The sequence below is a fragment of the Myotis yumanensis genome, unplaced genomic scaffold (assembly GCF_028538775.1).
Source record: "Myotis yumanensis isolate MYYU_CA2020_CCGP unplaced genomic scaffold, mMyoYum1.0.hap1 SCAF_3, whole genome shotgun sequence".
NCBI classification, from domain to species: domain Eukaryota; kingdom Metazoa; phylum Chordata; class Mammalia; order Chiroptera; family Vespertilionidae; genus Myotis; species Myotis yumanensis.
This window is the reverse complement of record NW_027223754.1, coordinates 1,922,200-1,944,492: the sequence shown is the minus strand read 5'-3', so window position 1 is coordinate 1,944,492 and position 22,293 is coordinate 1,922,200. Positions and strand designations below refer to the sequence as shown.

The 22,293-nt window shown below is 61.9% G+C and overlaps 1 protein-coding gene across 2 annotated transcripts in view; it reads left to right on the top strand.

Annotated features, from left to right (window-relative positions):
* The window catches only part of MYOM2 (myomesin 2), a 61,499-nt gene that overhangs the window by 1,516 nt on the left and 37,690 nt on the right, over positions 1-22,293 (top strand). The window contains exons 1-6 of one of the 2 annotated variants that reach the window (XM_070408077.1): positions 4,308-4,451; positions 11,142-11,260; positions 13,121-13,297; positions 16,172-16,310; positions 16,460-16,617; positions 17,183-17,275. In XM_070408077.1, coding sequence (XP_070264178.1) covers positions 11,154-11,260; positions 13,121-13,297; positions 16,172-16,310; positions 16,460-16,617; positions 17,183-17,275 — 674 coding nt within the window. In that variant the 5' untranslated portion in view covers positions 4,308-4,451; positions 11,142-11,153. Of the gene's footprint in view, positions 1-4,307; positions 4,452-11,141; positions 11,261-13,120; positions 13,298-16,171; positions 16,311-16,459; positions 16,618-17,182; positions 17,276-22,293 lie in introns of those variants that run through there. The other variant, XM_070408076.1, reaches the window with a different exon arrangement.

Here is a 22,293-nt window from a genome sequence, read left to right as displayed (position 1 = left end):
AGGTGCAGGGGACGGGACTATGAAGGGGAAGGGGCTGGGGGAGGCAGCCCTGGGGCCCGCAGACGCCAGCTATTGTCCTCTGGCATTAGGCGATGAGATGGTGAGGAGATGATGTGGATGAGATGATGTGGATGAGATGATGTGGATGAGATGATGTGGATGAGATGATGGTGAGGAGATGATGGTGATGAGATGATGGTGATGAGATGATGTGTATGAGCTGATGTGGATGAGATGATGTGGATGAGATGATGGTGAGGAGATGATGGTGATGAGATGATGGTGATGAGATGATGGTGAGGAGATGATGGTGAGGAGATGATGTGGATGAGATGATGGTGAGGAGATGATGGTGAGGAGATGATGTGGATGAGATGATGTGGATGAGATGATGGTGAGGAGATGATGGTGAGGAGATGATGTGGATGAGATGATGGTGAGGAGATGATGTGGATGAGATGATGGTGAGGAGATGATGGTGAGGAGATGATGTGGATGAGATGATGGTGAGGAGATGATGGTGAGGAGATGATGTGGATGAGATGATGGTGAGGAGATGATGTGGATGAGAGGATGGTGAGGAGATGATGGTGAGGAGATGATGGTGAGGAGATGATGGTGAGGAGATGATGTGGATGAGATGATGGTGAGGAGATGATGGTGAGGAGATGATGTGGATGAGAGGATGGTGAGGAGATGATGGTGAGGAGATGATGTGGATGAGATGATGTGGATGAGATGATGGTGAGGAGATGATGTGGATGAGATGATGGTGAGGAGATGATGGTGAGGAGATGATGTGGATGAGATGATGGTGAGGAGATGATGGTGAGGAGATGATGTGGATGAGATGATGGTGAGGAGATGATGTGGATGAGATGATGGTGAGGAGATGATGGTGAGGAGATGATGTGGATGAGATGATGGTGAGGAGATGATGGTGAGGAGATGATGTGGATGAGATGATGGTGAGGAGATGATGGTGAGGAGATGATGTGGATGAGATGATGGTGAGGAGATGATGGTGAGGAGATGATGTGGATGAGATGATGGTGAGGAGATGATGGTGAGGAGATGATGGTGAGGAGATGATGTGGATGAGATGATGGTGAGGAGATGATGGTGAGGAGATGGTGAGGAGATGATGTGGATGAGATGATGGTGAGGAGATGATGGTGAGGAGATGATGTGGATGAGATGATGGTGAGGAGATGATGGTGAGGAGATGATGTGGATGAGATGATGGTGAGGAGATGATGTGGATGAGAGGATGGTGAGGAGATGATGGTGAGGAGATGATGTGGATGAGATGATGGTGAGGAGATGATGTGGATGAGAGGATGGTGAGGAGATGATGGTGAGGAGATGATGGTGAGGAGATGATGGTGAGGAGATGATGTGGATGAGATGATGGTGAGGAGATGATGTGGATGAGATGATGGTGAGGAGATGATGTGGATGAGATGATGGTGAGGAGATGATGGTGAGGAGATGATGTGGATGAGATGATGGTGAGGAGATGATGGTGAGGAGATGATGTGGATGAGATGATGGTGAGGAGATGATGTGGATGAGGTGATGGTGAGGAGATGATGGTGAGGAGATGATGGTGAGGAGATGATGGTGAGGAGATGATGTGGACGAGATGATGGTGAGGAGATGATGGTGAGGAGATGATGGTGAGGAGATGATGTGGATGAGATGATGGTGAGGAGATGATGGTGAGGAGATGGTGAGGAGATGATGTGGATGAGATGATGGTGAGGAGATGATGTGGATGAGATGATGGTGAGGAGATGATGTGGATGAGAGGATGGTGAGGAGATGATGGTGAGGAGATGATGGTGAGGAGATGATGGTGAGGAGATGATGTGGATGAGATGATGGTGAGGAGATGATGGTGAGGAGATGGTGAGGAGATGATGTGGATGAGATGATGGTGAGGAGATGATGTGGATGAGATGATGGTGAGGAGATGATGTGGATGAGAGGATGGTGAGGAGATGATGGTGAGGAGATGATGGTGAGGAGATGATGGTGAGGAGATGATGTGGATGAGATGATGGTGAGGAGATGATGGTGAGGAGATGATGGTGAGGAGATGATGTGGATGAGATGATGGTGAGGAGATGATGGTGAGGAGATGATGGTGAGGAGATGATGTGGATGAGATGATGGTGAGGAGATGATGTGGATGAGATGATGGTGAGGAGATGATATGGATGAGATGATGTTTTGACTCCTGGTGGGTCAGTCTGACCCTGCTTATGGGTTCTGCTTGCTGGATTCACAGCTGAGTCACCTCCTCAAACGTTTCTCACAAACCTGCAAAGGAAACTTAAGAAAAACTTAACCCCCTATTCACATATAAGAAAGTTAACCCCCTATTCACATAAGCACATGTGCTCTAAAATCTAAAATAATACGATTACTATTCAGATTAAGTCAGGTGCCCCCTACCAGTGTGATGGGCCAAGGGGTGGATGGCAGTGAATGTGCAGAAAGTCCGTTGGCCGGGAGGGAGCGATGGGCTAGTCACCCGGCCCTGTGGGCACTGGACCCCGTGCCTGGCCGTGTCCACCTGCTGTGACCTGCACTCCTACTGCCCAGGATGGGGGCTGGGCTCCCCTGCATCTCCACACGCACCAGCTGGCTGGGGCGTCCCCTCATTTCTGAAAGGGTATTTTTGTGGCCAGAGGATGTTTTTGGGGTCCTGTTCTCTGGTTTGCATGGTTTCTGATGAAAAAGTCTATGTCATCTGTGCATAGTGTGACTTTCTCCTCTTCTTCCCTCCGAATCACTAGCTGTTGGCAATTCGATCAGGACGTGACTTGGTGCGGTTTCAGTTCACGGTGCTCGGCTGGGCAGTGCTGAGCCCCGAGTGCCTGGGGGTTCCAGGTTCCAGCAGCCGGCAGCTCTGTCCTGACTCAGTGCTGAGCTGCCCAGGATTCCGGGGCTGCCTCCCACATCCCGGGGGCAGGCAGTCCCTGAGTCTAGATGAGGGTGAGGAGCGTGGCCGTGGTCCCTGTGGGAGACGTTCCTCCTGGGAGGGGGCTGTGTGCTCGGGAGGGGGCTGTGTGCTCAGGAGGAGCTGGGACCCGGCCCGAGGATGAGGCCGATGGGCAGGCGGCGGGCACGGTGACTGTCCCAGGGTGAGTGACCTCCCAGGAGAGGCAGGACCGGTTTCCGGAGCGAAGGGACGCGGATGACAGAACTCACCCATCAGCTGCGGACCTGTGCTTGCTGCCGACGCAGCATCTGTCGTGCAATGCTGGGCCCTCGGCGTTAGGGTGGCTCACACGGTAAAGGCATGCAGTCCAGGTCCGTGTGCAGGGGACTCTCAGAGGGGCCAGCCAACGCCTCTGACTCTTGTCTTGGTAACGAGTAAGCGATTCATTCGCCGGCCTTCTTGCTGGGCTCTGGCGTGTTTCGGTACCCGCTAAACGGGCACATGGAGGGTCCAGGGCTCCCAGGACTTATCATACGTTACTTCTTCTAGTTTCTGCCACAAACGTGCAAGATCGTTGTTATTGCAAAGGTTTTACGGGTGGGAGCACAGAGCCCAGAGGGTGACCAGCTGCCCTGCCCTCGGCCACACAAGCCCGGTGCCAGCCATGCGGTGCCAGTGCTGTGTTATTTATATTTGCACATGTGCCGGGCAGGACAGACACCCCGCCACTGGGGGAGGGGGCACAGCGTCCATCTGTGGTAATAACTATAAATAAGACGGAGCTGCCCACTGGGCATCGCTCCCCCTTCAGGCAGGTCTTGTTAAGTCCACCCCAGGAGGAAACCTAGCGGTTGTTGAAATTAAAACAAACAAAAATTAGCCACGGAGGTCCCCCCCCCCCCCCAGCCCTTGGAGTCCCGTGCTGGCCCTGGTCACCATGGTAACCGCGTGAGCCTCTGCCTGAGTCCGGTGGTGGAGAGACCCTCGGCCTGTCCATCTGTGCGCCTGGGAGCCGTCCCTCGACAGGATGGGAGCGAGACTGAGGATTTACATGGAAAATGAGTGTAAATGCTGTGTTCGCCCCTGGGCCGCCAGCAGCGTCGTCAGCTTCCCGGGGAGTGGGGAGCCCTTGTGAGGGCCCCTTTTCCGTGGGATTTTCCTCCACAACAGGCCGTCTCCTCCCAGGACCGGCTGTGATTACGGTCCCTGTCGGTTTGGGCAAGAAGCCACGTGTCTATATACGGCAGGTGCTTGGCCTTAAATGGGGCGGACAGGCTCTGCCCGGAGTGCTGAGCACTGTCCTGAGCCGGGCACTGTCCTGAGCCGGGCACTGCGTCCTGAGCCGGGCACTGCGTCCTGAGCTGGGCTCTGCCGTCCTGAGCCGGGCACTGCGTCCTGAGCTGGGCTCTGCCGTCCTGAGCCGGGCACTGCGTCCTGAGCTGGGCTCTGCCGTCCTGAGCCGGGCAGCACTGCTTCCCCTTTGCACCGTCCTTCCCTTTCGGTGAGTTTCCCTCTTCGTTCCTCTCCTGGTCTCTCCTTCCTGGGGGGACGGTGCCTCGGGCACAGGCTGGGTCCCCCCAGCTTCCCCGGGACCGTTCAGGGTGGAGACCAGTTAACCTGCCCAGACCTGAGGTCCGAGTTTCTTGGTCAGATTTTCACATCGTCCGGTCGTGTCTGCTGTTAGTGTCCCGAGTCCCTCCCCAGCACCCCACGGGGACCCCGATCTGGGGCCCCTCCCCTCAGGTCCCCGGTCCCTGCACTGAGGTTGGAAATTGTGGTCTCAGAAGGAAAGGGCCTGTGACGAGGTGCAGGCAGGAAAAGGGGGAGTGGAATCCGGTGATTTCCTAAGAGAACGCGGAGCTGGGGGTCTGCCCGCCCCGACGGTGGCTGGGGGCGCGGGGCAGGACAGGTGCTGCTGGCGTGTCCACGTCCCCTGGGCGACTGTGGGCTGCCCGCTCTGTGCGGGGTCACCGCAGAGGTCAGCTCGGTGCCCCAGAGCCCGGCTCCTGGTCACGCTCCAGAACCAGAGGTGGGGTCTGCACCCGAGGGCTGGGGGCAGCGGGGGAGGGGAGTGGGGTGTGGAGAGTGCAGTGTAGGGAGTGGGGTGCTGGGAGTGGGGTGTGGAGAGTGGGGTGTGGGGAGTGGGGTGCCGGGAGTGAGGTGTGGAGAGTGGGGTGTGGGGAGTGGGGTGACGGGAGTGGGGTGTGGAGAGTGCAGTGTGGGGAGTGGTGTGCCGGGAGTGAGGTGTGGAGAGTGGGGTGTGGGGAGTGGGGTGACAGGAGTGGGGTGTGGAGAGTGGGGTGTGGGGAGTGGGGTGCCGGGAGTGAGGTGTGGAGAGTGGGGTGTGGGGAGTGGGGTGACAGGAGTGAGGTGTGGAGAGTGGGGTGTGGGGAGTGGGGTGCCGGGAGTGAGGTGTGGAGAGTGGGGTGTGGGGAGTGGGGTGTGGGGAGTGGGGTGCCGGGAGTGAGGTGTGGAGAGTGGGGTGTGGGGAGTGGGGTGACGGGAGTGGGGTGTGGAGAGTGCAGTGTGGGGAGTGGTGTGCCGGGAGTGGGGTGTGAAGAGTGCAGTGTAGGGAGTGGGGTGCCGGGAGTGGGGTGTGGAGAGTGGGGTGTGGGGAGTGGGGTGACAGGAGTGGGGTGTGGAGAGTGCAGTGTAGGGAGTGGGGTGTGGAGAGTGGGGTGTGGGGAGTGAGGTGTGGAGAGTGGGGTGTGGGGAGTGGGGTGACAGGAGTGGGGTGTGGAGAGTGGGGTATGGGGAGTGGGGTGACAGGAGTGGGGTGTCGAGAGTGGGGTGTGGGGAGTGGGGTGCCGGGAGTGAGGTGTGGAGAGTGGGGTGTGGGGAGTGGGGTGACGGGAGTGGGGTGTGGAGAGTGCAGTGTGGGGAGTGGTGTGCCGGGAGTGAGGTGTGGAGAGTGGGGTGTGGGGAGTGGGGTGACAGGAGTGGGGTGTGGAGAGTGGGGTGTGGGGAGTGGGGTGTGGGGAGTGGGGTGACAGGAGTGGGGTGTGGAGAGTGGGGTGTGGGGAGTGGGGTGTGGGGGAGTGGGGTGTGGAGAGTGGGGTGTGGGGAGTGGGGTGCCGGGAGTGAGGTGTGGAGAGTGGGGTGTGGGGAGTGGGGTGCCGGGAGTGAGGTGTGGAGAGTGGGGTGTGGGGAGTGGGGTGCCGGGAGTGAGGTGTGGAGAGTGGGGTGTGGGGAGTGGGGTGACAGGAGTGGGGTGTGGAGAGTGGGGTGTGGGGAGTGGGGTGCCGGGAGTGAGGTGTGGAGAGTGGGGTGTGGGGAGTGGGGTGCCGGGAGTGAGGTGTGGAGAGTGGGGTGTGGGGAGTGGGGTGACGGGAGTGGGGTGTGGAGAGTGCAGTGTGGGGAGTGGTGTGCCGGGAGTGGGGTGTGAAGAGTGCAGTGTAGGGAGTGGGGTGCCGGGAGTGGGGTGTGGAGAGTGGGGTGTGGGGAGTGGGGTGACGGGAGTGGGGTGTGGGGAGTGGGGTGACAGGAGTGGGGTGTGGAGAGTGCAGTGTGGGGAGTGGGGTGCCGGCAGCGAGGTGTGGAGAGTGGGGTGCTGGGAGTGGGGTGCCTGGAGTGAGGTGTGGAGAGTGGGGTGTGGGGAGTGGCGAGGCCGCCGCCCCTCCCTCCTGGCCTCGTGGTCCTCTCTGAGCAGAAGTCAGACATCGAGGAACAAGGGTGACGCGGAGGGATCTTTAGGGAACGGGTCTGGGCTCCATTTGCCAGGATCTGCCTGAGGCAGCTGCCGCAGGAGGCTGCCCCCCTGCCCCCCAGGGGGAAATGGGGGGGTATCCTAGTGCCCAGGACGCTGCAGGAGGCTGCCCCCTCCCCCTGGGGAATGGGGGGGGTATCCTAGTGCCCAGCTGCTTTTCATAGGGTCGGTTTGTGAACCATCTGGGTGAGCACCTCCTGGGCCTGTGTCCTGCCTCCCAAGGTGACCCGGAGGAGGCTGGGCTGAGGGTGAGCTGCCAGAGCTGCCCAGCGCCCCAGTTTGCTCTGGCCGGGGGCTTGGGAGGAGCGTCGTCCAGTACAACCAAAAGGTTGCGGGTTCGACGGTCGGGGCGGGGCACATAGCCAGGTTGCGGTTTGATCCCTGGTCAGGGTGCAGAGGGGGGCAACCGACTGATGCTCCTCCCACCGTCAAACAATCAATGAAAACGTGTCCTCGGGTGAGGACTTAAACGTCACTGCTCCCTTCTCTGTCCTCTTGGCCCTCTTGGGGAAGGCGTTTGGAGAAGCTTTGGGGCAGCAGCTCCCGTGAGTGACTCGAGGAGCCGGTGCTGGGGCCCAGGGCCTGGTTCCCTGGGGGCCTGGTTCCCTGGTTCCCTGGGGGCCTGGTTCCCTGGTTCCCTGGGGGCCTGGTTCCCTGGGGTCCTGGTTCCCTGGGGGCCTGGTTCCCTGGTTCCCTGGGGGCCTGGTTACCTGGGGGCCTGGTTCCCTGGGGGCCTGGTTCCCTGGGGGCCTGGTTCCCTGGTTCCCTGGGGGCCTGGTTCCCTGGGGGCCTGGTTACCTGGTTCCCTGGGGGCCTGGTTACCTGGGGGCCTGGTTACCTGGGGGCCTGGTTCCCTGGGGGCCTGGTTACCTGGGGGCCTGGTTACCTGGTTCCCTGGGGGCCTGGTTCCCTGGGGGCCTGGTTACCTGGGGGCCTGGTTCCCTGGGGGCCTGGTTACCTGGGGGCCTGGTTACCTGGTTCCCTGGGGGCCTGGTTCCCTGGGGGCCTGGTTCCCTGGGGGCCTGGTTACCTGGTTCCCTGGTTCCCTGGTTCCCTGGGGGCCTGGTTCCCTGGTTCCCTGGGGGCCTGGTTCCCTGGTTCCCTGGGGGCCTGGTTCCCTGGGGGCCTGGTTCCCTGGTTCCCTGGGGGCCTGGTTCCCTGGGGGCCTGGTTCCCTGGTTCCCTGGTTCCCTGGTTCCCTGGAGGCCTGGTTCCCTGGGGGCCTGGTTCCCTGGTTCCCTGGGGGCCTGGTTCCCTGGTTCCCTGGGGGCCTGGTTCCCTGGGGTCCTGGTTCCCTGGTTCCCTGGGGGCCTGGTTCCCTGGGGGCCTGGTTCCCTGGTTCCCTGGTTCCCTGGAGGCCTGGTTACCTGGGGGCCTGGTTCCCTGGTTCCCTGGTTCCCTGGTTACCTGGGGGCCTGGTTCCCTGGGGGCCTGGTTCCCTGGTTCCCTGGGGGCCTGGTTCCCTGGTTCCCTGGGGGCCTGGTTCCCTGGTTCCCTGGGGGCCTGGTTACCTGGTTACCTGGGGGAGGCCCCCTGCAGGTGCTGTGGCCCCTCGTTCTGCGAGAACAGCTGTGAGTTGGGCTGTGGACTCGGGCATGTTCAGGGCCCAGTGGGCGTGTCCTGGTTGATGGAAGTCAGTGCTCTGCGTGCAAAGGTTCCCAGGCTAAGTCCCTTCTCGGCCGTGAGAATGGGTCCGGCTGTTCCTCACCGGAGGGGGTTAGGCCTCAGCGTGTCACAGACGCGCCTTCCCCGGGTGCGGCCGTGAGGACGTGAGGACGTGAGGACATGAGGACAGGCTCACACTTCAGGCAGCGCTGGGGGCAGGGGGCGACGGGGGAGGAGGGAGGCAGGTGTTCTCACCTCCAGCCTCCCCGCAGGTCAGGTCGAGAGTCGAACCCGGACAGGCCGAGGTCAGTCATGTGACAGCGTGTGACCCTGGTACAGTCTGCTGAGAAGACCGGCCTGTGCTTCGGGCTGCCGGGCCCACTCCTGGCCTTGGGGTGGTCAGTGCTCGGGGGCGTGTGGCCTAAAGGGGGTCACAGGCCCAAACCCCCGGGAGCTGAAGGGCCAGGAGCCCCATTTCTCCGCAAAGCAGACTGAGGCCGAGAGCTGCTGGGCCCCTGGTCTCTGCTGGGAGCCGGGGTCCCCCCAGGGCTGTGGGGAGCGCCCTTGCGGGCAGGCCTGTGGGAGGACATTGGGCCGTGTCAGAGGTCACTCTCCTGGGAAGACGGGGTGCGTTCTGGCGGCTGCTGGGCCCCGAGAGCCCCTTTTCGTTCTAGTGTCGTTTGTACACACAACAGTCCGGTCCAGTCCCCCGGGCCCCTCCTCAGGGCCTGTGACTCCAGGCGGCAGCTCTGGCACCTGCGGAGCCCACGGAGCCCGCTTCCCGGGGCTGGTCCCCCACCTGGGGCGCTTGGGGACACCGGGCAGTCCCACAGGAGGGCCGTGAGGCGAGGGGAGCGGGCCCGGCACACACATGTGGCTGAGGTGTCCAGGGGTGCAGAGGACCACGGGCGCAGGGTGGGCACGGGGCGGGGGGCACGGAGCCAGAAGTCCCTGCATCGGGGCGAGGGCACTGAGACCTGTCCTGACCCCTGGGCCGTGACCAGGCTGGGCTGGCACCGGGCACATGCCCAGGTGCTTGTGGGATGACGAGCGGGCGGAGCGGAGTCCTTGACCCTGGTCTGGGTGACCCCCAGCGCGATGCCTCCTAAGCGAGCGGAGATGGAAGGGCGGGCGGAGAGGGTCCGGGGCTTCTGTGGCGTCTGCGGGCAGAGCGGGGACCGGGCCTGGACTCCGATTGCCCTCCAGGTGCCGCTCACCACGGCGCCTGCCCCTCGCCGGGTGGGGCGTCCGGGCCCTGGATCGTCATGGATGGCGAGCTGACGTGCCCGGGCCCTGCCCAGGACACGGGGACCAGGAGGGAGGCTGCCGTGGCCCCGGGCATTTCACCCTCAGAGGCAGCCCGGCCCCGCCCGTGCGGACCACCCCTCCTGGGGCGCTGGCAGCTGCAGGTCAGACTTTGCGAGACAACTCGTCCTCTCCCGTCCTCTGGGCCAGTGACAGGACCCTTTCCTTTGTCCAGAAGTGCAGCCAGATTGGAGGGTTAAGTCAACGCAGACTGAGTAAGCGCGGGGTGGGGCGACACTGGGGCGCCCCGAATTCTGCTGCGGGAGGCTCTCCCTCCAGCCGGCAGGTGCGGTGGCCTCTCCGAGAGGAAACCGGCCCAAGCTGGCCAAACGTGTCCCCCACACGGGTCTGACTCGGGCCCGAGAGCTTCGCCGGCGCGGGCGGCCACCAGGGCCAGCACATGGCCGGCCGGGTCCCCCACCAGTTCAGCTTCCCAGGGCCCAGCCCAGAGGGAGCCCTCCTGCCTCCTCGACTCCTCCAGCTCTGTGTTTGCTCAGGGACACTTTCCCTCCCTCCCTCCCTTCCTTCCTTCCTTCCCCTTTGCCTGTCTGCCCATCCACCTCGGGGCTCTCCTCCAATGCCCCCTGCAGGGGCCTCTCTGACTCCCCCTCAGCTACACGCACCTCCTGCTCCCCAGAACACACACTGTGCATCTCCCTGCTCTCGTATTCCAAGTATGCGTTCACCTGTGTTAATTATTTTTATCCTCATCGCCCAGGGGGCCTTGAACAAACCAGGCATTCTGTAAATATCTGTTGCGTTTACAATTGAATCGAACCATAGCCCTGGCCAGTTTGCTCAGTGGCTAGAGCATGGGCCCTAGGCCCGAAGGGTCATGGGTTTGGTTCTCCGTCAAGGGGATGTACCTCAGTTTTAGGCTCGATCCCTGGCCTTGGGTTGCATGCGGGAGGCAACCAAACAGTGTGTCTCTCTCACATCAATGTTTCTCTCTTTGCTCCCCTCCTTCCTCCCCTCCACTCTCTCTCTCTAAAAAAAAAAAAAAAAAAAAAAAAAATCAATGAAAAAAATATCCTTGGGTGAGGATTAAAAACAAAACAAACAAAAAATTGAAATACCTAGCCCAGTGTTCTTTTCGTTTAGTCCTCACCCAAGGATAGTTTTCCATTGATCTTTAGGGAGAGTGGAAGAGGGAGGGAAAGACAGAGAAACATCGATGTGAGAGAAACACAGTGATTGATTGTCTTCTGCACGAGACCTGACTAGGGCCTGGGCCGGGGAGGAGCCTGCAACCAAGGTACGTGCCCTTGACTGGAATTGAACTGTGACCCTTTGGTCCTCAGGCTGATGCTCCGTCCACTGAGCCAGACTGGCGAGGGCCCAATGTTCGAATTGTAGGCAGCAGACAAAGAATGAAATCGGGTCCCGGGCCTCACTCGGCATCTGGACTGCTGGTCGGGGATTATTCACGCGTGTACAGTCCGCCACTCACTGCCCGTGGGTTTGGCTAACTGGACTGGATTGTCCCCTTTGCCACAGGCTTGGTAGAGGGTTCGGTGGACATGGCAGGGCTACGTTCAGAAAGGGCCTCATGCTGCTCGTTACTCGTTACTCGCAGGTGAACTCCAAGATGTCGCTTGTCACCATGCCTTTTTACCAAAGGAGACACAAGCACTTCGACCAGTCGTATCGCAATATTCAGACGCGATACCTAATGAACGAATATGCAGCAAAAATGTAAGTTGGAATTCACTGATTAGACCAGGGGTGGGAACCTTTTTTTCTGCCAAGGGCCATTGGGGCATTTACAACATCACGCACGGGCCATACAGATTTATCCGCTTAAAAATTACCTGGTCTCTTTGGTCAAACATTGAATAAACTCGCCCCTCATGCCTCGGCAGGGCCAGGCCAAAGGGCTTTGCAGGCCTCACATGGCCCTCGGGCTGGGCGTTCCCCACCCCTGCCTTAGACGCACAGAACTTCGAAGATGGGCGTCCCACATCAGAGGCAGGGAGCTTTACCTGGTCCCCTGGAGCCTGGAGTGACGTGATTGGGGAGGGTCAGGGGTGGCAGTGATCCCGGATTCCCTTCTTCAATGCCAGAGGCGAATGTGGCTGATCGGCTGCTCAGGGAACTATGTGTGGAATGCTACATGGCATCCGGGTAGACCCTGGTAGAATTTGCTAGACCTACTAGATCCTGGTAGATCCTGCTAGATCCTGGTAGGTCCTGGTAGACCTTGATAGATCCTGGTAGGTCCTGGTAGACCCTGGTGGATCCTGGTGGACCCTGGTAGATCCTGGTAGACCCTGGTGGAGTCTGGTAGATCCTGGTAGGCCCTGGTGGACCCTAGTAGATCCTGATGGATCCCGGTAGATCCCGGTAGGCCCTGGTAGATCCTGGTGAATCCTGGTAGGCCCTGGTGGAGCCTGGTAGATCCTGGTAGGCCCTAGTGGATCCTGATAGATACTAGTAGATCCTGGTAGAGCCTGGTAGCTCCTGGTAGCCCCTGGTAGGCCACGGTGGATCCTGGTGGATCCTGGTAGATCCTGGTAGACCCTGGCGGATCCTGGTGGATCCTGGTGGACCCTGTGGATCCTGGTGGATCCTGGTGGACCCTGGTGTACTGACTCTGACCCCAGGTTAGATCAGGAGGGGTGGAGGCTTTTTAGGAAGTGCTCATTGACTTTATCCTTCTTCACGCATCTTCCAGAAGAGGAATTTAAAAAGCCACCAAAAAACAAGGGCAATGGGAGGGAAGACAAGGGGAGGGAAAGCTGCCAGTGGCAGAGAAATTATGGGATGGCAGAGGAACGATGGGTGGAAACCTGCTGCATGAATAGTAAATGTACAAGGAGTGAAGTGACCCTGAGTCACAGGTGGGGGTCAAGCCCCAAAGTCCTCTGGGAGTTTCTGAAGTCCGGCATCCTCACGGGCTGCAGCTCCCGCTCACGAACAGCACATCGGCAGCTCCAGGGCACCGATGGGAAGGTTGGGCCGAGAGGAGAGCTGCGGGCCGGCGGGCTCCGCCTTGGGTTCCTGCGTGTCACCAGCACCCTATATTTAGAAATGCCTGGGGTCCTTGGGTCCAGTTGCCATCCCCATAACAAACAAAGGCAAACACTCCCAGCCCCTCCCACCCGCTGCGGGAGCCTCAGATGCCTTCGGATATATATACTCCTGGTGCGGGGCCAGAGCTGTGGGCACCGGCTGACACAGGGCAGGGGGTGGGGGAGGAGCTCCGTGTGACAGTGTCCCTCTGAGTGCGGGGAGCCGGGTGCAGAGGGAGGTAGGTGTGCGTGCGTGCATATGTGTATGTGCACATGTGGATGTGGGTACATGCATACACTGTGTTGGCATGTGTGCGCATGTTTGCATGCACCTGCAAGGGTGCATGCATGTACACACGTGAGATTGCACACGTGCGCACACATTTGCATAACTTCATGCACAAAGGTAATGTATCGGTAAGCATGCACACACATGATCCTGCATGTGTGTGCACTGTGTGTACAGGTGTGCGTGCATGTGTGTGCGCATGTGTGTATAGAAAGAACAGTTTTCTAACACGCCCACTTTCTCGCATTCATCAAGGCGCTCGTCCTCCCGGTCGTCCTCCCAGTCATCCTCCCAGCGGTCTCTCACCGAGAAGTCGTCTTCCCAGCGAGCTGCCAGCCAGAAGCTGCTGTCACAGGGCGGCACAGTCTGCAGGCTCTGCGCCAAGAGGGTGAGCTCCGAGGAGGAAGAGAGCGAGCATGAGAACAAGAGAAGGTATGCCCTGGTCCCCCCACGCTGCCTGGGTCACAGGTCGCAGCGCCTCCCACCGGGACGGGGTCCCATCACATATCCCCCGGCCCGGGACAGGGCAGGAGAGAGCGCAGGATGGGCTGACAGGGAGCCTGGAGGACAGGCAGGCGGCAGGTGAAGTCAGAGCCATACGGTCCAGTGTTCCTCTCGGCCCTGAGAATCAGCGCCCGTGGCCCGGAGTCCACGCCCCACGCCCCGCGCCCCGCGCCCCACGCCCCACACCCCATGCATGGTGCCTCTGGCTTTGGTCTCAGGTCTGTGGCCCACCCGGCACTCGGCCTCGCCAGCAGCACTAAGGGTGTGAGGTTGATTTTGAGTTTCCATCACCAGCCTCTTAGCTTGTGAATCGTTCCGGTGAGGGTGGGGGGACTCAAGCAAGTCAGTTCTTCACAGCGGGCAGGGTTCCACCCACATCGGGGGCGGGGGCGGGGGAGGGGACAGCAGGCAGGTTCCACCCGGATTGGGGGGAGAAGGAGGGGACAGCGGGCAGGTTCCACCCGGATTGGGGGGAGGGGGGAGGGGACAGCAGGCAGGTTCCACCCGGATTGGGGGGAGAAGGAGGGGACAGGGGGCAGGGTTCCACCCGGATTGGGGGGAGAAGGAAGGGACAGGGGGCAGGGTTCCACCCGGATTGGGGGGAGAAGGAGGGGACAGCGGGCAGGTTCCACCCGGATTGGGGGGAGAAGGAGGGGACAGCAGGCAGGGTTCCACCCGCATCGGGGGCGGGGGGGGGGGGGGGAGGGGACAGCAGGCAGGTTCTACCCGGATTGGGGGGAGAAGGAGGGGACAGCGGGCAGGTTCCACCCGGATTGGGGGGAGAAGGAGGGGACAGCAGGCAGGTTCCACCCGGATTGGGGGGGAGAAGGAGGGGACAGAGGGTAGGGTTCCACCTGAGTCGGGGGTAGGGGCAGCGGGGCTGTGGTTCCTCACACTCCACATTTCGGAGGACGGGGCTCATGGGAAAAGGGCAGAGGAACGAGACGGATTAATGAGAACGTCAGTGCAAACATTATCTCAGATCCCAGAGGGACAGGTGGTGATCCTCCTCCGATCTTTTAGGATCAAAATAGTCACACACCCGGCGGCCGCTTCCTGCCACAGCTGATGTCCCGCCTCCCTCCCCGCTATGGAATAGGGGTGTTTTCTCTGCTTCTCTAAACACTTCAAACCTGAAGGAGAGACAAGACGGGTGAACAGGTTTCACTGTGAAAGTGGCCCTGAGACACGGAATCTGTTGATGGCCACGTGCAGCTGAGAAGAGCCGGATTGTTTAACATCCGACTCCTGTGTTAAATGCCCCGCGGGAACACACACTCACTTTATTGTAAAGTGAAGACTTCTTTTGTAAAAGGGTCGCCTCACCAGGGGCCCATTTAAAAGTCTGGGCTTTCTGAGCTGGATCCTGAGAAAAGGGACCCCCTGTATGTAATTGTGGGCACAGGGAGAGGACTTGAGTTTTATCGTTTAAGTTTTACCAGTTACACCTGCTGTGACCTCAAATGGATTATGAAAACCTCCCATGCCTCAGTTTTCCCAGGGGTGCAAGGGGAGGGTGGACGGCATTGAATCTGAATGGCCAGGGACCGGGTAATTCACGGGGTTCCCGGGAACTCACTTTGAGGATCTGGCTGTTGGAACTCTTCCTAAAACACCTGGTGAACCTGAACATGTTTTATCTCTGGTGGTGGTGTTCCCCCCTCTGCGTCCAGCTGTCTTGGCAGGTGTGGGCCAGGCAGGTGCGGGGGAGGCAGGTGCGGGGAGGCAGGTGCGGGGAGGCAGGTGTGAGCCAGGCAGGTGCGGGGGAGGCAGGTGCGGGGAGGCAGGTGTGGGGGAGGCAGGTGCGGGGAGGCAGGTGTGGGGGAGGCAGGTGCGGGCCAGGCAGGTGTGGGCCAGGCAGGTGTGGGGAAGGCAGGTGCGGGGAGGCAGGTGTGGGGGAGGCAGGTGCGGGGAGGCAGGTGTGGGGGAGGCAGGTGCGGGGAGGCAGGTGTGGGGGAGGCAGGTGCGGGGAGGCAGGTGTGGGCCAGGCAGGTGTGGGCCAGGCAGGTGTGGGGGAGGCAGGTGCGGGGAGGCAGGTGTGGGGGAGGCAGGTGCGGGGAGGCAGGTGTGGGCCAGGCAGGTGTGGGCCAGGCAGGTGTGGGGGAGGCAGGTGCGGGGAGGCAGGTGTGGGGGAGGCAGGTGCGGGGAGGCAGGTGTGGGGGAGGCAGGTGCGGGGAGGCAGGTGTGGGGGAGGCAGGTGCGGGGAGGCAGGTGTGGGCCAGGCAGGTGTGGGCCAGGCAGGTGTGGGGGAGGCAGGTGTGGGGGAGGCAGGTGTGGGGGAGGCAGGTATGGGCCAGGCAGATGGGAGGGAGGCAGGTGCGGGCCAGGCAGGTGTGGGGGAGGCAGGTGCGGGGAGGCAGGTGTGGGGGAGGCAGGTTCGGGCCAGGCAGGTGAGGGGGAGGCAGGTGTGGGCCAGGCAGGTGTGGGGGAGGCAGGTATGGGCCAGGCAGATGGGAGGGAGGCAGGTGCGGGCCAGGCAGGTGTGGGGGAGGCAGGTGCGGGGAGGCAGGTGTGGGGGAGGCAGGTTCGGGCCAGGCAGGTGTGGGGGAGGCAGGTGTGGGCCAGGCAGGTGTGGGGGAGGCAGGTGTGGGCCAGGCAGGTGAGGGGGAGGCAGGTGCGGGGAGGCAGGTGGGGGGGAGGCAGGTGCAGGGAGGCTTAACACACCCGGAGGCCCCTTGAACGAAAGACAAAGGGAGCTTCCCCCTTGAGACAGCCCCCGGCCGAGCGCTGGCCTCTCGTCCCCGTGCCCAGGCCCTGCCCATGTCCTGGCGGTCAGGGCTGTGTCCCGCCTCCCGCCCACAGGTACGAGTCCCAGGTGGCCTTGTATGGGGAGGCCAAGCGGGAGCGCTTCCTGCGGGAGCTGGCCGGGCTGGAGGACAGCGTGCACCTGGCGCGCGCCCAGGCGCGGGAGCAGCTGGACCGATACTCCCTGCAGCAGGCGGTAGGCGGGGGAGGCGGGGAGGGGGTGGGGTGGGGAGCGGGGTGGGGTGGGGAGCGGCAGGCGGGAGGCCTGGGGTGTGTCCGTGGCCTCAGGGCGGGGGCCGCGCTTGCCCACGCGTGTCCCTCCCCGGCTGACCGGCGCTCCCGCAGGCGGAGGACTCGCTGGCCTGGGAGCGGCACGTGTTCGAGGAGCGGATGAGGCGCGCCCCCGAGATCCTGGTGCGGCTGCGGTCGCACACGGTGTGGGAGCGGATGTCCGTGACGCTGTGCTTCACGGTGCAGGGCTTCCCCACGCCCGTGGTGCAGTGGTGAGTGCGCCTCCCGGCCGCGCGGGGCTCCAGTGGGGGCAGCGGGGCCGCGCCAAGAACACGCCCGCCCCGCTACTGGGCGACGCCCGCCCGAACCCCGTGGGAAGCACGGGATGGAACTCGGGGCCCTCCGTCCAGGGAGAGGGACTCCCGCCTCCCAGGGCCTCTTCTCTGAAATGAGCCCTCGGTGCGAGGCTGAGGGCTGGCTCCCCGGTCAGGGTCGGGGTGGGGGTCGGGGTGGGCCCTCGGCTGTGCTGAGGCGCAGGGAGGGGGTCTGGGGCCCGGCGACACCGTCCGTTTACTTCCCAAGGGGAAGGACACAGACCCGGATTCCCACCGGCGTCCAGGAGACCGGGGACGCCCTCTCCCAGGCCGAGCAGCGCCCACGCTCGGAATCAGCAGGAGCCGCTCTGTCCTCACACAGCGGACATCTGGCCCCGGGAGGTCCCCAGCACCCCTCACCCTCCGCCCGTGACACTGAGCGTCCCCTGCAGAGGGCGCGGTGACACCCGAGGAGTGGGCACAACCCCAGTCCCTTAGCACGGACGCGCGTCTCCTCCTCCAGGTACAAAAACGGCACCCTGATCAGCCAAGCGGCCGAGCCCGGCAAGTACAGGATCGAGAGCAAGTACGGTGTGCACACGCTGGAGATCCACAGGTGAGCCATGTGAACATGCTGGAGATCCACAGGAGAGGGCCGTGTGCACGCTGGAGATCCACAGGTGAGGGCCGTGTGCACACGCTGGAGATCTACAGGTGAGGGCCGTGTGCACATGCTGGAGATCCACAGGAGAGGGCCGTGTGCACACGCTGGAGTTCCACAGGTGAGCCATGTGAACACGCTGGAGATCCACAGTTGAGGGCCGTGTGCACACGCTGGAGATCCACAGGTGAGCCATGTGAACATGCTGGAGATCCACAGTTGAGGGCCGTGTGCACACGCTGGAGATCCACAGGTGAGCCATGTGAACATGCTGGAGATCCACAGGTGAGGGCCGTGTGCACAGGTAGGAGACCCCCAGGTGGGGGCCGTGTGCACACGCCAGCGCTGCATTGGTGGGACTGAGGCAGCTCAGTGTCCCAAACCTCAGGGCGGGCCGCTCTCTGTGGACGCACATCCCAGGCAGTATTGCTGGTCTCTCTGAGTTCGTTGACATGGCTCCTGCTTCAGGGTCAGGCTAGAGGGACGCACAGTGGCCAGCCCCTCTGGGCCCCGCCTGGGAACAGAGAAGCCCAGGCGTCAGGGGAGACGGGTCCCAGGTGCGCGGCTGCGTGAGGTGCGGAAGGCCGTGCTCACACCTGGGTCACGCGGGCTGCGTCTGGTACCAGGTCGAGCAAGAATAAGCTCACACCCTTCAGAGATGCAGGCCCTTAATTTTTTCCTCATGATAAGTGGGAAAATGTAGAAAGGACAGAGAAGTGAAAGAAAACAAATTATTCACACTGCTCACACCCGCCGGCTTTGCCTTGTCCCTGACGCAGCACGCAGGTCTCAGGTTTTTAAACTAAAGTGAGGTTCTCTTATTCTTTTTAAAAAATATATTTTTATTGACTACAGAGAGGACGGGAGAGAGAGAGGTAGAAACATCAGTGATGAGAGTCATTGATCAGCTGCCTCCTGCACGCCCCCTCCTGGCGAAGGAGCCCAAACCCAGGCCTGGGCCCTGACCTGGAATCGAACCGTGACCTCCTGGTTCCCAGGTGGACACTCACCACTGAGCACACAGGTCCTCTGTATGCACAGCCTTTATTTTGTACAAAAAGGTCACAACATTATGCAATTCACTCTTTTTTCCCCCAATCCCATTCCCATTCTCCACAACTTGACTGCTTACCGTCCGGTAATTAAGACAAACACGGCGACCTGGGCTGGGCCCCGTCGACCTGTGACCCTGGGTCACAGTCGCGAGCTCCTTTTGTCTGAAAATGACGATCGGAGTTGGGTCATAAAAACGTCAGCTTCTCCGTTTGCTCAGGAGTTCCTGTGAGACTGAGAAAAGAACACGCATTTCACACGTGTTATATAAATACACGGGAATCGTGTGCGTCGTAAGTTCCATCAGACCCTTTCCAGGGAAAGAGGAGGGTGCGCGTGTAAATAATTCAGGCCGGCATTCGAACGTGTGGTTTTATGGATGTTACTAGAGGCCCGGTGCACGAATTTGTGCATGGGTGGGGTCAGGCTGGCCATCCCCGATCAGGGCCAATCGGGCCGGCCTGCGGAGGGGACGCGGGAGGTTGGCCAGCCAGCCCCGCCCCCTGGTCAAACTCCTGGTGGAGGGGACAATCTGCATATGAGCCTTTTGTTATACAGGGTCATCATAAAGTTGGAGCAGTGACCATCATACTTGGGCTCAGTTTAGGCTTCTGGGTGGGTGCCCCTCGCCCACCCCCAGGGCCGCATCCCCATGGAGGCACCGTTCCTCAGCCCCGAAGAGCAGGGCGCCCGCCAGCCCCGGCCCCCATGCCCCCTTCTGGGTGTGACCCTTGCCGCCTCCTCCTGCAGCCTCCATGGGGCCTGAATGGTTTCCCACCAGAACCAGCTCCCCCTGCGCATCCGTGAGAGCAGGCGCTCCAGGTGCTGCAGGTGCTGAGCCCACGAGGATCGTTACCTGTTTGTCTAGTGCAGTGGTCGGCAAACCACGGCTCGAGAGCCACATGCGGCTCTTTGGCCCCTTGAGTGTGGCTCTTCCACAAAATAACACGTGCGGGCGCGCACGTACAGTGTGATTGAAACTTCATGGCCCTTCCTGGCCCATGCGGAGAAGTTGGTATTTTGTGGAAGAGCCACACTCAAGGGGCCAAAGAGCCGCATGTGGCTTGCGAGCCGCAGTTTGCTGACCACTGCTCTAGTGAACTCTTCAGAGAAGCGGGGCCTGGCCTCGGGGCCTGAGGCACAGGTCACAGAGGACCCAGTGGACGCCGGGAGCGGGTGCCAGGAGGGTTCTAGATGCTGGGACCCAACCAAGACCCTGACGGACGTTTGAAAAATTTTTTTATTTTTAAATTTCAGAGAGGAAGGGAGAGGAAGAGAGAGAGAAACATCAATGATGAGAGAGAATCATTGACCGGCTGCCTCCTGCACGTCCCACACTGGGGATCGAGCCTGCAACCTGGGCCTGTGCCCTGACCGGGAATCAAGTCAGTGACCTCCTGGCTCCTGGGTTGACATCAGCAGCTGGGCCGAGCTGTAGTCTAACAATTGTTTTAAAAAGAAAAGCTGTTTCCCTCTCTCGAGTCTGAACGGAGTGGCCTCCGCGCAGGGTGGCCTGTGGGCAGTGACGGCCGTGGGCCCGTGGGCGGCGGCTCGGAACCCAGGCCCCCTGCACCGGGCTGTGCACGGCCAGCACCTGCTCCAGGGCCTTGGGCCGAGGAGACCCTGAGCCGAGCTCTCGCTCAGCCACGCTCTCATCTGAATTGGGGTGTAGGTTCCTGTCGGGGGGCCGCGTGGGGCTGCGCTCAGCTGTCACCCTCCTGTGCTGAGTCCTCGTCATTGGATCAGAGCGGCTCAGGGCCCGGGGGGTGGGGTGTGCGGCTGAGGAATGAGCCTCCTGTTCCAGGAGTGACCTGTGCTCCTAGGAATGTCCTTTGGCCGGGGCCCCGGATTCTTGAAGCGCTGAGAGCAGCGTGGGGCCCGCCTCGTCCCCCGGGCCGCTCGGACTCCGGCCCGGACGGGCGCCAGGTGCTCACAGACTTGCTCCCGGGACTCCCAGGGTGGGTTCTGTTTCTCCACAGAATTTTAATGCTGTTCTCACGCTCGGATGAAATGTCCAGGACGGTCTCGCCTGTATTTTATTTGGAGCTCCCTCCACCCCCACCCTCACCCCTACTCCCACCCACTCCCACTCCCACCCCCACTCACTCCCACTCCCACTCCCACCCTCACCCCACACAACTCCACTCCCACCCCCACCCCACACAACTCCACTCCCACTCCCACTCCCACCCTCACCCCACCCACTCCCACTCCCACTCCCACCCTCACCCCACCCCCACTCCCACCCACTCCCACTCCCACCCCCACCCCACCCTCTCCCACTCCCACTCCCACTCCCACCCTCACCCCACCCACTCCCACTCCCACCCCCACCCACTCCCACTCCCACTCCCACCCTCACCCCACCCCCACTCCCACCCACTCCCACTCCCACCCTCACCCCACCCACTCCCACTCCCACTCCCACTCCCACCCTCACCCCACCCACTCCCACTCCCACCCCCACTCACTCCCACTCCCACTCCCACCCTCACCCCACCCACTCCCACTCCCACTCCCACTCCCACTCCCACCCTCACCCCACCCACTCCCACTCCCACTCCCACTCCCACCCTCACCCCACCCACTCCCACTCCCACCCCCACTCACTCCCACTCCCACTCCCACCCTCACCCCACCCACTCCCACTCCCACCCACTCCCACTCCCACCCCCACCCCACCCTCACCCCACCCACTCCCACCCACTCCCACTCCCACCCTCACCCCACCCTCACCCCACCCACTCCCACCCACTCCCACTCCCACCCTCACCCCACCCTCACCCCACCCACTCCCACTCCCACCCCCACTCACTCCCACTCCCACTCCCACCCTCACCCCACCCACTCCCACTCCCACCCACTCCCACTCCCACCCTCACCCCACCCACTCCCACTCCCACCCACTCCCACTCCCACCCTCACCCCACCCACTCCCACTCCCACCCACTCCCACTCCCACCCTCACCCCACCCACTCCCACTCCCACCCACTCCCACTCCCACCCTCACCCCACCCACTCCCACTCCCACCCCCACCCACTCCCACTCCCACCCCACCGCACCCCTGCGGAGGAAGGCCAGGCTGACCCTCTTCCTAGGTGATAGTCTCTATTTTTAGGTGGTGATGTTCAGATTCTAACTTGAGTTTTAAAGCCGCCGTCGGCATCCAAGGCGAGGTCCGGGCCTGAGGAGCAGGAGGGAGTCCGGGCCACGTACACCCGTGTCTGCCTCCTTTCCGGGGCCCAGATGTCAGTGCTCTGTCCACGGAGGGATCGGGGCTGCACACGGGGACTCCGGGGGCCCGGGGCCCCTTGGGAGCCTGTCCGGCCCCTGCCTGTCCTGGGAGCCCGTCCAGCAGGGAACATGACCCGCAGCTGTCACCGCCAGCCTGCACTTCTCCACGCGGCGCTGAGGCTGGGGGGCCTTGGAGGGGGGAAGTGCAGGCCCCACAGCACGGGAGGCATGTGGCAGCACCCCCGTCCCCACGTCCCCCCGTCCCCACGTCCCCCCATCTCCATGTCCCCCCATCTCCACGTCACCCCATCCCCATGTCACCCCATTCCCCATCCCCCCCGTCCCCCCATCTCCACGTCCCCCCATCTCCACGTCCCCCCATCCCCACGTCACCCCGTCCCCACGTCACCCCCGTCCCCACATCACCCCGTCCCCACATCACCCCCCATCCCCACATCACCCCCCGTCCCCACGTCACCCCCGTCCCCACGTCACCCCCATCCCCACGTCACCCCCGTCCCCACATCACCCCATCCCCACATCACCCCCCCATCCCCACGTCCCCCCGTCCCCACGTCACCCCCGTCCCCACGTCACCCTGTCCCCACGTCCCCCCGTCCCCACGTCACCCCCATCCCCACATCACCCCCCATCCCCACGTCACCCCCGTCCCCACATCACCCC